General features: G+C 42.7%; 1 protein-coding gene across 12 annotated transcripts in view; it reads right to left on the bottom strand.

Annotated features, from left to right (window-relative positions):
* Nucleotides 1-19,544, bottom strand: part of MYO9A (myosin IXA) — a 175,545-nt gene that overhangs the window by 53,157 nt on the left and 102,844 nt on the right. For all 12 annotated transcript variants that reach the window (XM_059858011.1, XM_059858020.1, XM_059858015.1 and 9 more), the window contains 2 exons: nt 16,067-16,183; nt 7,862-7,996 (listed from right to left, as the gene is read on the bottom strand). In XM_059858011.1, coding sequence (XP_059713994.1) covers nt 7,862-7,996; nt 16,067-16,183 — 252 coding nt within the window. The remainder of the gene's footprint in view (nt 1-7,861; nt 7,997-16,066; nt 16,184-19,544) is intronic.

The raw sequence follows: 19,544 nt of genomic DNA, 5'->3' as shown, positions 1-19,544 counted from the left end.
TCTGCCTGCCTACACTGACCCAGAGCATGACCATGGCATAGAATAATTAATTTAAAATTAAAACACACATGCTGAGCATCAGGAAAACCTTCCCAACTGGGCTGCAAGGCCTGATGGCAACCCTCCTGCCAGGAACAGAAATATCCTGTAATTTTATAGCTGGAGCTGTTGAGAACCAAGTCCTGTTATCTCTACAGGAGCACTGGACCAGTTCTGTTATCAGGACTTTATTTTGGTGCTAAACCAAACCAAAACACTCTAATCCAGGGTGGAATTAAAGATTTCTTTATCCTGAGTGGGATAAAACACCCACAAGCCCAACAAAATCCTGGGAGATGCTGGAAAATGTCTTTACACCTCTGCATATGATCATCAATTACTCTGCATCCAGCCACAGTCATCAGTAAATAAATTCAAATGCTAAAAAGCACAGTTAGGGGAGAAAAAGTGACACGTTATTTTTAAACTCACACTTATGTAGATATGATATCTGTGATAAATATGATATCTAAATAAAATATCTAAACACTCTTTGGAGTAATATGGTCCCTTGGTGCTGCTGCTCCCCAAAATCATGTGGCAAAATTCAGAGAGGGGGAGGGAGGGACAAGGGGCTTGAAAAACTTCAGAGAAGAGTAAATGCAGATTAAAGGAAACAGGAAATGTGATAAAAATAAATTAAAACCATAATAAATTCCCTATCTGTCTAAAAGCACAAAACTCAGGGTTCAGGAAATTCAAATCAAAAGGTAGTGAAAAGTCTCTCCTAAAGACAAAGGTTTTACCATGATATGTGAAATTCGTTGCCCTATCATGGGATATCAAAGATACAAATTTTCCCATGATTTAAAGAGGTCCGGAGGGCTTTGGGCATCCATCCACACATCCTGCAAGCCAAAAGCTCTGAAAATCCCTCAGTGTTTCAGTGCCCTGGAGGCAGATGTCTTATCCCACAGGGATATTGCCATTAGTCACAGTGAGAATTGAGAAACAGCCCCAAAAATAAGATTCACAACCCCCAAGAGCAGCAGAAACCTCCACCAACTCCTTCACCTCCTCCCACCAGGCAGAGCTAGACCAGATCCAGGAGTTTATCTACTCCAGCCTTTCCCTACTGAGGCATAGGAAAACCTTGTTTACACAATGAAAATTCCCAGATTAAAGTGAGAAATCAACTGAAGAATCCCTTCTCCCAGCGTAACTCCATGTGGGAACGTTTCCCATCGAGCTCCTGTCATAAAACCTCGTGTAATCCAGAGCCATACGATCAACAGGCAGCTACTCTTGGATGTCTAAATGTATATATTTGGCATCAAAATGCCCGACTAAACAGAAGGGTGTGAAATTCCTCTCTTCTTGCCTTGAACACCATCTGCTTCAGCTTCTTTGCAAAAAGTGAGAAACGAGGAACTGACGCCCCTTCTACATCTCCCTCCATTCCTAGCTCAGCTCCCCAGTTTAAAATAATCCCAAAATATTTTTGTATCGTATGTTAAAAAGGGTTGTTGTTATACGAAAAATTAAAGGAGCTAAACTTCAAAACCGCTCTTTTCTGGCTATGTAGGGACACATTTTCATCCTAAAAATCCATCCTGGGGAAGCTTGGGAAAATTTGTCCACAGCTGGGAATGGCAACAAGGTGTGGGAGAATCTCTTGCCTAAGGATTCCTCCATCCAGGCACGAGCCCATCCCATGGAGGATTAATTGTTTGTTCAGCAAATGGGCACTGTGAGCCAGGCCCAGCAGAACCATCCCAGCACAAACTGATGATTAAAATGAGTTTGGTATGATAAGTCCATGGGATGTGGAAAGGTCCAAAATGATTGAGACCAATGTCTGGTGCTCAGTGTGCTTGTGCTGCAGACAGGGTGGATGCCTTGAGTTCCCGACATCCCTCCAGGAAAAGATGCTGAGGCTGATGGTTTCATTTAGGAATGAGGATTTTTATGTTTGTTCTCAATTTCAGTAGAAAAGGAATTTATAGACACAGACATATGTATAAATATAAACATATAACACATATGTTTTTTAACCATGTGCTCACAGACGACAACTATAAATACTTAACCACATTCTCTATGGGTACATGGTCTATAAACAGGTTTTTAAGGCCCCCTCTGTCCATGACAACATGAGGCAGTGCAGGGGAGCTGAGGAGTCTTCCCTTGAAGCCAAGGTTCTCTCTCCTTCCAGGTGACTATTTCAGCAGCTCCTCATCAAATGCCACGTGAATTTAGTTTTATTCTGATGCTTCACTCACTGATATTCTCTCCCCTGCTGTATGTAGGCATATTTGAATTTATCGGAATTTGGACTCTCCATCATGAAAGTGTTTTAAACCAGCAGGTTCAGCCCAGAAAATCATGTGCCAGCTCCAAACCACCCATCTCTGAGCTCAAATCAGCTCTCTGAACTTCAGTGGCAACAGGGTTTCAATCATAAATTATATTTTGCTCTCAAAATGGGCAGAATTGGGTTTGCATGGTTCAGCTGGCAGCACACACCTTGCCATGATCCCATGGGCTCCCTCTGGAGAAACATCTTCTTCCCAAGCTGCCCTTACACAGCCAGGAGAAGCACGAGCTTAACATTGCTGTGTGATCTGCTGGGGCACCAATCCCTTTAATTTCTTGTGATCCAAATTAAAGAGGAAAAGAAATATCTGTATCTGTCAGCTCCTTGAAAGATGGATCAGACTTAGGAGATGTGAAGGAACCTCCACAGTGGTCATGGTGAGGACCAGACTGATCTTTGAGGCTGAACATCTCCTCCCCCTTCCAGTCCCACTCCACACTTGTGACAATTAACACACTCCCGATTCCAGTCCTGCCACAATAAGACCATTTTTAGCTTTGTTGAAGTATTTTAGAGGATTTTAAAGATTTCTTGCTCATCACTTTGCCTAAGAGGAGAGGTCTGTCCTTTAAAAATCCACCAGAAGAAACACAGAATGGTTGGGCTGGAAGAGGCCTTAAAGATCCTCTGTTTCCAAGATCTTGTGGACACCTTCCACCAGCCCAGGTTCCTCCAAGACCTGTCTGATCTGGCCCTGAACACACCCAGGGATGGCACAGCCACAGCTGCTCTGGGCAACCTCTGCTAGGGCCTCACCACCCTCACAGGGAAGAGTTTCTTCCCAATATTCCATCTGACCCTGCCCTCTGGGAGTGGGAAGCCATTCCCCCTTGTCCTGGTGCTCCAAACCCTTCTTATAGCATTAATAAATAAAAATTTTTATCCCTGGCACAGTCTGTGCATTTATTTAGCCAATACATCTGAGTAGGAACCACAATCAGCAGAAAAGAACATCTACCTGGAAAAAGGAAGGAATCAGCTCAGAGGAGAGGAAAAAAGCTCAAGGGATCATGGTGACTTGGGAGAGGGATAAGGGCACTGGGAGCAAGCACCTGTGAACTGGAGAGTTACAGCAAGGAGCATGGGATGAGGGATGGGCTTGCCAGATGCAGCACTTCTCTGCACCAGGGATAAATTAAAGGTTAAGAAATTCCATATGAGGAGAGTTGGAACTGGATGATCTTTTTAGGTCCCTTCCAACTCAATCTACTTTATGGTGTCAGAGGATATATAAATAATATAAGAGATTAGGATGTATCCTATTACATGTCACACATTATATATTACATTGATGTATTTACTGCTCATCATTTGGAGAAACCCAGACACAAGTGGGTGGCAAATGAAGCCCCCCAGTCCCAGCCATGCAACATCCATGGACTCAAGGATGCTGGAAGGACACAAGACAAAGCTCTGGGGGCTCTGACAATGGATCCCAGAATCACTGAGCTTGGAAAAGACCTCCCAAACCACTGAGTTCAACATGTGCCTGATCCCCACTTCATCATCAGCCCAGAGCACTGAGTGACATATCCAGGAGTGCCTTGTACACCTCCAGGGATGGGGGTTTTACCACCTCCAGGGCACTTCCAGTGCCTGACCACCCTTTCCATGAAGAAATTCCTCCTGATGTCCAACCCCAACCCACCCTGGCACAGCTTGATCAGAGTTGTCCTTCATTTCACTAATGTGCTTTGAAATCTTCCTGCCCTGCAGATACCATTTAAACAGCTCTCAGCATCCTGACTTTTATTAGTATAATTTATGTGCTCTAAGCATCGTCCTCTTCCCCCAAACATGAGTTGCATTTGATGGCGTTCTGCCAAATAATAAATCAATAACTTGTGCAGCTTGTTCTTTCTCCACGGGTCATGTGGCCCACAGCTGGCCAACATTTCTCAGAGGGCAGCCACTCTCCCATCTCCAAGGAAAACAGAAATTTGAACTGAGCCTCCCAGGACTCAATGGTTGACTTCTGATGGCTGGCTTTTGTCTTCAGAGACAATAAAGAGGCGTTAACCCCTAACCAGTGATGAGATGCAGAAAAATCCCTAGCTGGAAGGAAAGGAAGAGTGTTCCAAGCACTAGGAGAGAGACCTTTCTTCATAATTTATTTTATATTCAAATATTTTAGATTGATGCTTTTATAAATTAATTCACTCCCACATTAAATTCTAAATATAATATTTAGGTAAGATATCTAAACTCATTTTAGAGTGTCATATTCCTGGGGGCTGTTGCTGCTCAGAATCATGAGGTGAAATTCACAGGTGGTTGGAGGTAGTGACCAGACCTCCGAGACCATCATGATTTAGTCCAGACTATTGGCTTTCTCCACCTGTTGCATAGGACCAGTAAACCCCACACATCTCCCTAAATATTTACACAGTTTTGGATGGCTGAGGAAACATTCCATAGGATGCGTTATCCTGATGAAATTCAGTTTTTCAGTCTGAGCAGGCTGAGATACCAAGCTCACCAGGGACTCCACCACAAAACAGACTTCATTGAACACCTGAGCTCCTGCCAGTTGATTGTACTCCAAATTCTGTAATTTTTTTCAGCCTCTACCTTGGCTATTTATGTATTTTTTTTAAACAATAAAAGCATGCCCTTGAAACTGAGGTTTGGTGGGTAAGCAAAAGCTGGAAAAAGAGGTAGAAAAGAACTTTAATAGCAAGACTTGTGGGATGAAAAGCTCAGGACGAGTCCTCAACCTTTGCAAAGCATCAGCTGAAACAGGGAAAGGTGGGTGAGGTGGAGAGAACCAGATGAGCCTCGGCAGGGACGGGGGAAGATCAGTGAGGACAAAGATGACAAATTTTGGAGAATGGGATACATAAAGAAATAAAAACTTGTACTCCTGGCCCTGAAACTGCCAATGACCTGGAAATTTGGAGGAAACTCAGATCATGGTGGTATGCTACTGGTGACCTCCAAACTAAATCTTCATCTGCAGCAATTATTAAGTGCAACATCCTAAAAAAATCCAAATGAAAGAGCTGCTGTATTTTTGGGAGATACCAGGCTGAAGATCGAGGATGCCTCGGTGGTTGTTTGCAAACCACTGGAAATAGTGCCATCTTCAGACAGAAGGTTTAAAAAAAGATTCACCAGACACATTGTATTAGATTTCACCGTGGAAAAAAAAGGGAATAAAATTTAAAATAATCCCATGGTTCTCCCAGAGGACAGTGGTGGGTATTTTGGATTCCATAACATCAACAGCATGCCATGGCAACAATTCCATCATGGCTAAATGCAGCTCTGGCAGACAAAATCTATGAGGATTTCAAGAAAAATCCTGAGAGACTATTTAATTTTGCCACTTATTTTTTTGGCAGAGGTGGCTGGGTATCTCAGCAATCTCTCTTCAGCCTCCTGCAAGCTTTGGAGAGCTGAGGATTCAGAGAAGGATCTATCCATTTCAGGTCCCTATCACCGAGACATGAAAGAAACCCTTGTAAAGATACAAACACCTCAGATAAATTCACATTTTGAATTAACAGAACTATTTTGCTCCCTAGAAACACAATATTAACTCCGTGGTCTTCATTTGTAGACTATCATTAAAAAACCTTTGAGCCAGCGAGGAATGAAGAATATTCTGAAGACCCAAGATCTGAATATGAGTCCTTGAGTTTTCTTCCCATCAAATCCACTCCTCCACATGCAGCTGGAATTCCAAGGAAAGTAAAATGGTTAAACCATCTAATTCATTCACCCAAGGATCAGTGCTCGTGCAGCTGCACAGATTACTTGTATTTATAGACTCAGTCTATGCCAAGATGTCTGAATTTTCCAGCAGCAGAGCAACAGTGCTCCAGCCAGGATCCAGGAGGATGACAGGCTCAGGCAGGAAGAGCTGGAATGGGCCCTTTGCAGCTTGATGGCTTCACAACTGCTCCTCATATCCACACAGCAAACATTGACTCCAGTGACTTCACATGCCTGACAGATTTCCAGGAGAAAGCTAATTAGCTCTGAAGCTGCTCCAAGAAGAATTAGGGATTGCTGCACTCAGGACCTCTGTGTATCCCCCAGGCTTGGGGGGAGCACTGATCTACTAAGAAATCCCAGCCCAGTAACAGGAATTCCCTCATGGACGATGGCATCTTGGAGGAGGCTGCTGAAACACCACCTCATGGAGAAATCATCTGTCTCCAGCTTTCAGGAAGGATCCTCCCTCCTTGAGTCTCTTCTAGGAAGTTTATGGCAATGTTTATAAAAAATCCAGCTGGTTTGGCTTTGTGATAGTAACAAAATTTGCATTTTTATGGCGGACAATGGGAAAATAAACCTGTCCCTAGAAATAGACAGGTTTTTTCCATTCTTGAAGCATCTGTTGAGTAGGGTGCACCTACATACAAAGGCCACTTAAAAATCTGAAATTAAATGGCTTCGAGCAGCTCTGCTTTACCTTATTAATCAAAACCAAAGAGATTAAACAGAAGCCATCAAACTCACAAACAAGACCTCATAAGTGACATATCACTTGTGTTTTGAACACCCTCATATTCAAGGCAACTTCTGAATTTTCCAATCTCTGAGAACACTGGAGAAGCCCAAACTGAAACTATCAGGGTTTTTGGGAAGGGCTGGGTTAATTCTGTAATGATGATAAGGAGGGTTTCCCTTGGCCTCCCCCAAGAGGATCTCACCTGGAGAGAGGACATGCAGACTGTCATGTAAAAAGACAAAAGGCATTTTGAAAGTCTCTAACATATTTCCTGTGTTGTACAGCCCAATAACAGTTGTCCACCCATGAAACAACACATGGATGTTGAAAGAAACTTTCAGTTTTCTTGTCCTGCTTGTTGCTGGATAACAAATGGAGAAGCCTCCTCTCATCCCTCTAAACCATAATGTGTGTGTTACCTGCTAGATTGCAGCCTGTGCTTTTGTTATCTCTCTTAAGTGCATTAATTTGAGGCTGGAAAGCAACACCCTGCCTTAACAAACATAAAGCAAAGCCTAAAGTTCAGCCTTTCCTAATCTGCCAGGGCTATTGAAGGTCATAATGCTCTCTGACCTCTGAGAACACATGAGAGGGACATTTCCCCTCCCTCCCCACAAATCAACACTGGAAGGCAAAAAAAAAAAAAAACCACTGGAAGATTGGGATGGCTTTTTCACCAGATACCAAAAAATAACTTTTATGTGATATCAAATAGCATGGCAGCATGTCCAGGCAAAGGCAAGGAAGGAATTGCTCATTCCTTCATAAGCCCTCTGAGCACATATCAAGGAGACAACAGAGCAGTGGTTAAGGTCTTTATGATGTTTTTGGAAGTAAAAATGTTTAAAATAAACCAGCAAATGCCCGGCTGCATTTTATTTTACAGGCAGAAATTTGTCATACGGTCAATTAGAAGTTAAATTGGAATAATTCAGTGTACACTCCTTAACAAAACAGAATTAAAAGGACAATTTCAGAACTTTATCAGGGCCACAAAATCATGTCAATATTCACTGGAATCAGAGAGTAAATATTTCTGGACTTACCTGTTCCAGTTTAAAGATGTGTTGGTTAAAGTAGTGCTGCAAGCGCTCGTTGGCAAAGTTGATGCAGAATTGTTCAAAACTGTTGTTTTCATAGTCTTCAAACCCAAAAATATCAAGCACTCCAATGGATAAAGTCTGCAAGAAAAGTAAGAGTGAGGATTAGAATAAAATCACATTAAGTGGATTATTTGTACATAGTACATAATCAAAAGCACACAGACAGAATCAAATATACTTAATAGTAGGAATTTTACTAGAATTGTTGATACTGTGCCATCTGGAAGACTCCTCCAAATCAGAGAGACTACATGTAACTTTAGATATCTGGACAAAAGGGCTTGTTCTAAGAGAAAAGCCCTTCGAGAGGTGATTTTTTTCTTATTTACAAACAAATGGCCATGTTTGAAGAAACCTGAAGCCTGTTCCAAGTTATTCTATTGGAATTAAGAGTATTAATCCTTAGAAGGGAAAAATGGGGATAGGCTTGGGAAACAAAAGCTTGGAGTGTGAAGACAACCCATGGAAACACACCTCCAAGGTGAATGCATTGTCCAAGCAAACCCACTCCAGCTGCAAACCTCAAAAAGAAACTCCAATGCATCAGGGATTATTTCCCATGGAAATAATCTTTAGTTCTCCTGGTGAAAACTGAAATAGTATCACAAATAAAGCATCCACCCTGTTTGTCAGATGGAGCAGACAATGGACTGATGTTTGGGGGCACTGGGTCGCTCCTGCCTCACTGAAAGGGAGGAATTAACACAAAAATAATGATAATGCTGCTGAAATAGGGAGTCCAAAGCCCTGCCTAACACTCAGCCCTAACTGCTGGCCCAGCCCTGCCCCTGTGACACCTGGCTGTGTCCACATAGCCCTTCTGTGCTCTGGCACCTTTTCCCACCAGCTCCTGCCAGTTTGGGATGAGGGATATGGAGGGATACCTCTGTGCTCCTTTAGTTCATGGGCAAGAGAGGCGTAGAGGGACCCATCCCATTGGTTTGGGAACCCATTGGCAATATGAGCTCTACATTCTTTCTAATGAACTTGGAGAAGTTCACAATAGGGAAGTTTTTATTTTATTAAATCCATAACCCATAATATAAATTGCAGGATTTGGTGAGTTACAGTTCTAAACAGTCTTTTTTCCCCCATCACTTTGATGATTTTGTGAACCTCAGCCATATCTCACCCCAGGCTTTTCCCCAAATTGAAGAGCCAATGCCTGTTTGGTCTCTAATCTACAATTAGCTCCTGACATGCTCATTAAGATGTGGGTGCACCAAGGTTTCCTATGTTGGCAAAGCAAGATCAATGCTGCAGTGAATTCCCAGCTTAATTTGCATCCTCCTGGCCCCTTCCTCTCCCCACACCAGCCAGGCAAGGAGAGGCAGTGGACCTCTGGCCAGGCATATGTTGGCCCACAGGTGAGTGCAACCCATCACCTCCCGGCTCAGACTTTGCTTCCTACCCCTGATGGGAGCAGAAATGTGGAACTTTCTCCTTTGTGTAGGTTCTGGCTTTCATAAAACTTGAGCCTTCTGCCTGTCAGATGGATTTGGGAAACCCAGAGGAAGAGGGACATAGGGATGTGTCAGCAAATAAACCTCATCCCCAGAGGGAGCTGGGGTGAAAAACAAGCTCAAGATACAGTTTCTGCTGCAGCTTCCATGCCTGTACATGACTGTTGTGTTAAACACCTAATTCATGTGCTATAAATAAAACTCATACTGTGCCCACCCAGAAAGGCTGCTTTCATCAGAAAAGAAGGGAAGAGTCTGAAGGACACATTTGGGGAGAGCTCCATCAGCAGCTTGTTAGAGCACCATGCTCCGGGATCCAACCAAAGCCACCTCACACCAATACTCCTTTCACCCATTACAATTAATTAAATAATTAATAAGAGAGGTAAAAACATTAGCACTGGTCAAATGAGCCAAGCTTTAAGTAGGGAGGATGAATATTCCCTCCCTTCCACCTCAAAAGGACCTCAGAGCTGCCGGGTTCCCTGGTTTTAGTTCTATTGGCGCTAGCTGCACTTTGGATTTTCTAAGATCAGCTTAATTCCATTGCTAGGAATATAAACCAGACTGTCCACACTCCCTTTTGTCCATTTTCAACACATCACATAATGTGGGAGGAAAATATTCCCTCTGTGCCCGACTGCTGACCAGGGAACCTCCTACGGCTGGAGCGGGCATGGCTGCCGTGGGCAGGGCTGTGAGTTGGAGCTTTGTCTGACCTGGACTCTGGCCACTGGGACAAGTGAAAACACAACAAAAAAAGCATTTAAGCACAAAGATAAGTCTTTAAACCATTTTCCAAGAGCTCATTGACTACTTCATCTTTTGTCCAGGCTTTTCTCCCTATTCCAGGGCCAGACAGTCTCTACCTCCCTGATGCCATGACAGGGATGAAGGCCCTTGGCCACTTTCCCAGAAGTTTGCATCACTTGACAAAATACCCATGAGAAACAGCTCTTTGACCAGAAGATGGAAATTGGGAACCACTGGACCAAGGACAGCCTGGCAGAGGGATTCACTCTCACCCTCTGCTTCCTGAGGTCCAGCATCTTCTCCTCCTTGTCCCGATGGATGTGGCAACCCTTCTGCTCACCAGGCAGAAATCTGCCTCATCATTTCTTAAATACATCTCAGGAGGAATTCTTCTTAAACTCTCTGTATGATTTATGGATCATATCTCATCTATATTATCCATGGAGAAATTGACGATGGAAACAGGACAAAGTGACTTTTCTCATCTCCCTTGCAAATCCCAACCCCAACCACCCCACTGCTGTTCAAGCTCATCTCTACAATAGACAAGAGTTCCAAAAAATTCCCCAACATAAAAGTCTCTATTCCACCATATACAAACAAGACTTGGAAGATAAAATGCTCCCACTTCCAGACTATTCATGGATTTACTGACACCAGCTTTCAAAAGCATCGTGTTGATGCCCTGTGGAAATAGTTAAGCCCCTGCCATGAGTAGACTTTAATCTGAACAAGGTCTTTAAGCTCTCACAAACTTAATTTAATATGAAACAACTGAGCACAAAAACCCTCTCCCTTTTTTCCAATCCTGGTTCATTTACTGCATTGAAACTGCTACCAAATATATTTCAATGTGGGTGTGGAAATACACTTATAAAGCAAAACAGAAAAGTCATATGCAGCAAAAAATAGCCCTGTCGGTTATAAAAGAATCTTATGGAAACATTATATTTTAAAGTTGTATTCTTATCATTTTTTTTGCTGACACCTAAAATTAAATACACACAGAACTAACATTATAAAGATATTATTATAAAAATAATCTGCATTTCACAAAACTACTGCAGGTATCAAACCACACATGCAGGCGTGGTTGTTACACAGAGTAAACCAGCATTTTTCTCACATCCCTGTGTTTGTTAACTACCAAACTCCTCCAGAATACAGATTACAAATGGTGTGGTTTTTTGCAGAGTTTCATGCCAGAGAAATCCAGGCAGAGCTCTGCAGTGAAACACTCATTTGTCCTCTGCTCCCAAAAGAACGGGGCCAATGGATGCCACTGGGGAAAACTTTAAAACCTGAGAAATTTGGAATTTATGGCTGTTTGTCTGCTCTCTGTCCCTGATAAAGCAGCACAAATGTACTAGTACCGAGTCAATTCTTGTAGCAAGGTGAAAAAACACCATTCCCATTGACATATACAGGAATCAATTTTGCTAAACTGCCTGCAAAAAGTGTGCAATCTGGGTGGGTTTAGGATGAATTTTGCAGCCCAATATTTAAAAAAAAAAATCAAAGGAGTTTAACATTTACAAATCTTATAAGTCTTCAGCTTCAAATCTGTCCTTTGAACAGGTGCCATGAGGATATCACACAAAGATAACTTAGACCTTGACTTGCCAAGCCTAGCTTGTGTGTTAATGCTGTTTCTTTATCAAAACTAACATATAAAATTAAAAAGTGTGACTGCATTAATTAGTAAATCAAAATTCTGTGATTAAAAGTGCATGTCTGTGAGGATTTTTAAAATTTGGGGAACCCTGGGGTCAGTGAGCACTTTCTGCTTGAGATGATGAAAAATGACCTCATGCTTTTCTTAAAATGTCTCAGCCATGACATTTAAACACAGAGCATGAGTTTTAAAGGCTTCTGGCAAATGATGACCTTGAAACTCCGTGCTCTCCAGTTCCCAAAGTGCCAATAAATAGGGATCATTGGAGCTGATTTATGTTGCCCCAAATACACACTGGTGATGTAATTCCACCATGGAGGTACATTTTGGCAATCACAAATAGGTTTGCTTCAAATTCAGGGGAAAAATCTTATTTATTCCTATTTTTAAATTTTTTACCTCTTGTCATTTTAGTAATTTCTTTTCATTTATAATATTCCAAAGCCAATACTGCAAGAAATCCCCACCCAGAATCCCAAAATCCATCACCACTTCATCCAACAGGACCACTCCAACCTATATCACCCAGATATTTACAAGATGAGTTATTCTATCAAGTGAAACACAGTGACTTGCTACAAACTTGGAAGCTGGGACCTGAAATTAATGAACTGATGCACAACAAACACATTGCATGCTCAGCAATTCTTCCTCTGCTTCAGGTCAAGAAGCCAAGAATTAACTGGCTGGCTGAATTTAAATGAATTTTCTTCATGGCCGTGAGTTCTTCATGTGTTCAACCACAAATTCTTCTTCATGGCCATTAATTTTAAATTTCTTCACAGCCATGAGTTCACCATCATCCCCACGCAGACAGCACGTCACCCAAGCATGGCAGCAGGGTGATTTGGGAAGAAATTAAGACACTTCACAAGAACCAAATGGGGAAAGATTAAAAACACCCTCAGAAACACCTTTTGATCCACCATGATCTCCACTCCATCATCATTTTAAGGTGAGATGGACTTCTAGCAATTTCTAACCTGATTTATGGAAGGGGAATTCAATAAGAGGCTCTGGGAGGTTTGGTAATCTTGTTCTCAAGAGAAGGAAAAGTCTCCGACCTCATTAATAAAGGTCAAATTTCAGACAGTTTGTAGGCAATCATGAGATCATAAAAGGAACTGAAAGGAATTGAGAGAAGATGAAGGAAAAGGGAGTCAGAGCAAATCTGACCATGGCAGCTCTGCCATTACCACAAACCAGGAGGTATCAAATAACATATTCACAACTCGGGTCAGAAATAATATGCTAGAAATCCTGTCACCAAGCAAGATAAGCCAAATCCCACTGTGTTTTCCCAAAATATTTCACTGCACATTTAACTAAATTTGGATATCAAAGGTCTGATTTACATCTTCCAAATATTTGCTGGACAATATGGAAGAACAACGGCTGAGTGTTTATTTTTCTTTGCCCAGCTTCATCTTTTGATCTTTTCCTTACTGCTGGTATCAAATAAACACATATTGGGATCTGAAAATGATCTCGGTTCCCATTGTCCCACTAAAATCAAATCTACACTGATGAAAAGAGAAACTTCTGTAATAATTTTTCTCCTCAACTTCTCCCACACATACTCTAAATTGAGAGGGTTTTGAGTCTTGTTTTACCTCTGCATAATGTGATTATTATAAAAGAAAGCTCTGTGCCCCAAATCCATCATCTGACACTTTCTGAACCTTCCAAACCTGCAGGATTCTTTCAAAATGTATCTTAAAAGTCAGAGGAGTATTAGTGTCAAGCATGGGCTGGGATCAATCTGGGACTTTTGCAGCAGAGTGAGTCAGATATTATTCACCCATTGCACCCTCAGGAGTTTCTGAGGTGCAAGGCTGTATTTTGTTCTCATAAATCAGAGATCTGATGTGTTTAAAGAGACCTTTTTGGCTGGCAGCAAGGAGATGCCATCCATGTGCCAAGGCCTTGCCTTGCAGCAAGGAGGTACTCCCAGCGTTTGGAGATGCCACTGCTCCCAGTCCACCCCCCAGTCACCCAGCTGGTGTTGCCCAACCTCGAAACAACACGTGGGGAGCTAAGGAGAACCTGCATCCTTTTCAGAGGTATCTCCAAGAAGGAGCTGAAAAGGAATTCAGGAGGATTGGGAAGTGGTAGGAAAAACCAGATCAGCTGCTGGCTCTGTTTCTCCACGGTGGTGATTCTTGCTTGGTGCCTCAATGGCAGCTGCAGAGCCCAGGAAGCCCTCAGACACTTGTTGGCAGCAATGTTATTCCTTGAGGGCAAAGGAGCAGCTATTCCCAGCCCTGCCCAGTCCAGGGGGACATTTCTCCTTCCTCTGTGCTGAAACAACCCAAGTTGGGGGCTAAAAATAGGGCTGAGGAGGTGACGTGGTAGAACCACTCAAGGGAAAATTGGCTGTCAATGTTTAACGAAGCTGCTCTGAAATGCACATAAATCTCTTCTTCAGCGTCTCCACCCCTAAAATGGGGAGGATTTGTGCATTTTCATGATTTCTGGGGGATTTATGGGAATCAATCCAATTAACAGAGGACTCTGAAGATAAACTGAACTACACTTGTGCCGAGAGCAGCAGATATTTCCTGGTATTTTGTGTGCTGCCTTTCTGCTTCAGAAACTCTGGCCCAAGTACAGCTCAGGATTGCCTCCCTGGATCTGAGCACATTCTGCAGCTCCAGGTCCTGGGCATTTGCCAGCATGGGTGGATCTGCTCTGGCACAGGGGCAACACCACTGCCAGCTCCCGGTGCCTGCTGCCTGACCTGGATATTATCTTTATGATTTGGGGCAAAAAAAAAAGGCTCAGAAACCTGTGAATTGTGAATTCATGAGAAGACACACAGAGGTGGGCAAGAGGGAAGATGGTTACACTCCATGGGAGTCTTGGCTGGAGGAAGCAGAGGGTTAATGTGCAGCAGCAATGTTGGAGAAAAGCAGGAATTTGGGCTGTTCTGGCTCTTACCTGCTGAGATTTGAGGTTGGGAACAAAAGTTTAATTGCCCATAAACAGCTACTGTGGTGCCTCACTTTCACAGCCATGCTGACTAAGCATAAAAGAGTGTCCTAGACTGATTTGTATTTAAATATTACAGAACAGAAAATAATTTTAAATAATCATTGGGTCATAAATAAAAAATAATTAGCATTTGAGATGCATTTCCTTGTCAAAACAAATCCACTTTTCTGCTTCACCAAATATGTAAACAGTGTGGTTTGTTTTTTCCTGACAGCCCAGACAAAACTTTTGATTACTTGGAAAAAAGTCAGGAAAGAACACAACATTTCTGGTAAAATATTAAACAGAGGGAGAGGCAGCATGTGCAGTCAGAAGGCTCGCTGGATGTTATCACTGTAACAACCCTTCTTTGTCAGAAAAATATATAAGCAGATTTCATAGGCATGTTTTTTTTTCCAGTCCACAATTATGCTCCACAACCCTTTTTTGGAATTAAATAAAGGAGTGACTACACTGAGAGTCTCTGCAACTTCAGTCCTATGGCACAATCCAAATGTCAGTGCTCAGCAAAAATCCTCCTTTTGGCACCTGTGACTTTAGTTTGTATGCACAACCCCCCAAAAAGCCCCACATGCTGCTGGACCATGTCCCAGATTCCCAAGCTAAGGGTAGCTGGAGAGCTGGAAGTGCCTGTGTGCATGGACATGGATTTTGGGGTCAGCATCCCCCAGCCAGGAGGATTGTGAATGAGCACACGAGAGGATTATGGAGGATGTCCTGGGTCACAGCATGCAGGCCCTGCTACTGCAGGAAACTTCATGTCACTCCTTCCATTAATTCTTTGGGAAGATGGTACAGCATCCCATCAGCTTCACTCTTCCCATCATGACTCTTTGCTTTAAATTCATTTTCCTACTCTACTACCTCAGTACCTACAGACACCCACCCCGTTCATCATTTCATCACGGAGCAACTCCACCAAAATGCAGTAGCAAGAATTCCCTTTTTTCCCTCTGAATTACACATGGCCCTTTAGTTTTACACATAAGGAGGAAAATATTTGCCATTGCTCCTGGAGAAGGTGGGGGAACTGGCTTTTGTGGCTACAACTAAATCTCTTCCCTGGTTGCTTTGAGCTGACAGTACTTAAGGTGCTTCATCCTTCTCAGCTCAGCAAGCACCACTTGGAATAATGATGTACTCACTTATGATCCGAGGAAAAATTAACTTCCTGTTAAGCAACGCACCTGGGTAATGTTTTATCACTCAGTTATCTATTTAAAAAGCCCAAGAGAGGAGCCATGAGAGGTGATGAGGTGTTACCTTGGTGCCTTCCTCCATGTCCTTGGAGTTGAGGAGCGCGTGGTTGATCCTGAACACGATCCAGTCAAACAGGGCACTGTACAATGACTTGGCCATGGAATTCCGCACGGTCACGGCCTGAAACAGAAAAAGGTGATTGGAAATGATTCCTGCTCTGCACCAAAATGGCTTTTGCTTCTCAAGCTCCCACATCCAAAGTTCATATTTCTCCCTTGCCAAAGCTTTTGTCTGCTATTTTAATTTATGCCATGTATGGCAATGGTCCTAATGGTGTAATCCCAGGGCTGGGGATGTGCCCCTGACTTTGGCTTGGTTTCTTTCATGCATTTGAGTGGATGATACATGAGATCACACCACAAATCCCATCAACTGGTGGCAAAAGGAAAGAAAATAAATACACACATTAAATATAAATATAATAAATTTAACAAGACCCTTGAAAGGTTTCCTGGGGGAGAAGGAAAGAGAAGGGTGGATATTGCACAGGAACGACAGCAAGAGATGTGAAAGCACAGGCCAGGACAGGCAGTGCCTGGCACCAGCAGAAGGGCTTAGAAAGGGGAGGCTAAAAACCCCTCTGGTAAATCTGAGGGTTCCTGAAAACTTGAAGTTTTCCAGGTACCACCAGCAGGAGCTACAAATCATGGCAGGCAGGTTCAGCACTCCTCCAGCAGCTCTCCCAGAGAGAGGAATAACAGCGCCGAGGAAGGGTCATCCCCACCACGGCCGGGATCAAAGAGATTCTGCTTGATGGGATGAAAGCTGAGATCAAAGGAAGATCCCTGGGCTTTTGGACAGCCACCTACATAGAGACCCAGAGAGCAGGAATTTCTATTTAAAGGTTATCTTTGTTCTTGCTGCTTGAGATTCCTCCTTGGTTTCAATTATCACCACGAGTAGAGCTTTGGTACATATTAATCACCCAAAAACTTATGGCACCAGCCATGACTGCTACATTTTGGTTTGTTTTAGCCACTACAGAAGAATAAAAAAGGAACCAGAAGATTCCCATGTAATTATTTCAATTAAACCCTGAACTGTAACAAATCAGTGGCTTGTCACACATTGCCTTGAAATCCTTCTCACCAACGCTCCCTTCGAGGAACATCATCTGAGTGGCCTCATGTCACTGACCCCAAGTGAAAGAATAAAGCTCATGTAGCATCATTTATCTTCTATCAGCTTACTCCTACCTCTTTTTCCCTTGATATTTGGAGATAGCAGCATTTAGTGTGACCACAAGCTGTTCTGCCAATGTTTTGCTATTAAGCACATGGTCTCACTTCCTCTAGAAGAACGGATTAACACAGTCCATGCCAGGGGAGGTTTAGGTTGGATGTTAGGAAAAATTTATTCATGGAAAGGGCTGTCAGGCATTGGAACAGCTGCCCATGGCAGGGGTGGAGTCCCCATTCCTGGAGGGATTCAACAGAGGTGTGGATGTGGAACTTGGGGACGTGGGTTAGTGGTGGCCTCAGCACTGCTGGGGGATGGTTGGGCTGGATGAGCTCAGAGAGCTTTTCCCACTTGAACAATTCCATGGTTCTATGGCTGAGGATGCTCACAGCCTCTGTACACTGGTAACCATAAAGTGGTGGCAATAAAAAGTGACATTACAAGGTAACTGCAAAATATGGCCATAATTAGCAAGGAATTCCTTACCCAAAACACAACCAAAGCCAAGCGTGCGATGCAAACAGGTGAGCCATGGGACCAAGAGGATTTTTGTGCAGCTCAGACCAAAACAGCACTTTTAAAGAGTGAGCTCTTGAAATGCTTGAGTTCTCCAACAAGAGCTGGAAAGCAGCCTGCATTTCAAACACAAAGAGCTCCAGTTCTCACTAACTGCTTTTTCTTCTCTTTACTGATGAAAAAGGTTTGGGGTGGGTTTTTTGGCTGCTTTTATTAAAAGCAACATGGGTTGTTTGGGTGGGGGACGTTGCTATCTATTTTATTTATTTTTAATTTACTCAAATGTGAGAGAATATCTCAGTGATTAATAGAAAATTCAAGGCTCCATCCTCATTTTTTCCATTAAGCTGGAAGACAATCAGTGCCACAGAAAAATCAGTCTCTGGGGAAAGACCTAAGGCCAAGATCCAGGAATGCCTCTCACTGCCCTAATGCTTTGTCCTGGCATAAACCAGCCCAATTAATTGCTCCAATGTGCAATTAAAAACAAACTCCATCTCTACCTAAAGCCAAAAAGAACACAGTTGTTTCTCCTACAGCATCATACATGGGTTTACGTCACAATACTTTTCATTACCTTTTATTAAAGGCTACAGGGATGTGCAGGACTTCACCCCAGAATGTCCCTGTTTTTTTTTTTTTTCCCAAAATAAACTAGGATATCATTAAGCCTGCACCACTCCAGTGCTGAGGAATGCTGGGAGTGTGACTGCCACGAGTCTCCTGAATGGTCAGACTGGAAGTTTCCCTGACACCAGCACTGCCCAGTTTCCTCCAGAATGTGCAGGGTGGGGGATGAGCCACTGCTCTTATTCCCAAAGTGCTCTCACTACATGGAAAGCTGGGAAGCCATGAGAAGGTGATTTCCTTGCTATGCTTGGGCCCCACAATCAGTGACCCAGATCCCAAAGTGTCACCGTCATATTTTCTGAAAAATCTCTTGGCCCAGGATTTTTCTCCTGGGAGGCTGAGCAACCTCAGAAAAAAATGAAATCTGATTTGCTTCTCCTGTGCTTTGCTGCTTTGGAACATGTTTGGACATTGTTTTCCAACAGGTAATTGTTTGATTGGTTTCATGTGAATTGTTTTTGACTTAATGACCACTCACAGTCAGGCTGTGTCAGGACTTTGGAAGCAGTCAGGAGTTTTCATTATTACCTTTTAGCCTTCTGTTGGTATCCTTTCTGTATTCTTTAGCATAGTTTAGTATTCTTTAATATATTCTGGTATTATAAAGTAATATATTAGCCTTCTAAGAACATGGAGTCAGAGTCACCATTCCTTCCTGCCATGGGGCACCCCACAAATACAACACCAAAGTGTTCAACAGCCACCTTTAGAAGCAATGGTTTAATCCTAAGAGCTGGGAGGAAACTCCTGGCAAAGCAACATATTGAGAATACAGGGTGGATGGAGCACATTGCTTTCATCCATTTAAAAAATACCTGCACTGAAATAAACCTATTTTAAATGACTCAGAGTTTAGAGGGGCCTTTCTTTATTTGAATTTTTTATTTCATTTCAGTAAAATATTTACTTTTTACAATAGATCTTCACTAATGTCACATTTTAAACAGAGCTCCTCACTATCCTAAACAGATTCCAAAACTACACAATCTGGAGACCATCAGGGAATATTATTTCTTTTCAAATTCAGGAGCTGCAGCACAGCATTTAAAATAAGGTTTTATGGTTTATTTAACTAGAAATCATTTATTTTTGTACTATCCTGTATATCTTAAATTAATTCTAATCTCTGAACTATATCCCATACATCACCTGCAGC

Source organism: Haemorhous mexicanus, chromosome 13 (assembly GCF_027477595.1).
Source record: "Haemorhous mexicanus isolate bHaeMex1 chromosome 13, bHaeMex1.pri, whole genome shotgun sequence".
Lineage (NCBI taxonomy): Eukaryota > Metazoa > Chordata > Aves > Passeriformes > Fringillidae > Haemorhous > Haemorhous mexicanus.
Note: the sequence above shows the minus strand (reverse complement) of the source record. Positions and strands in the feature narration are given on the sequence as shown.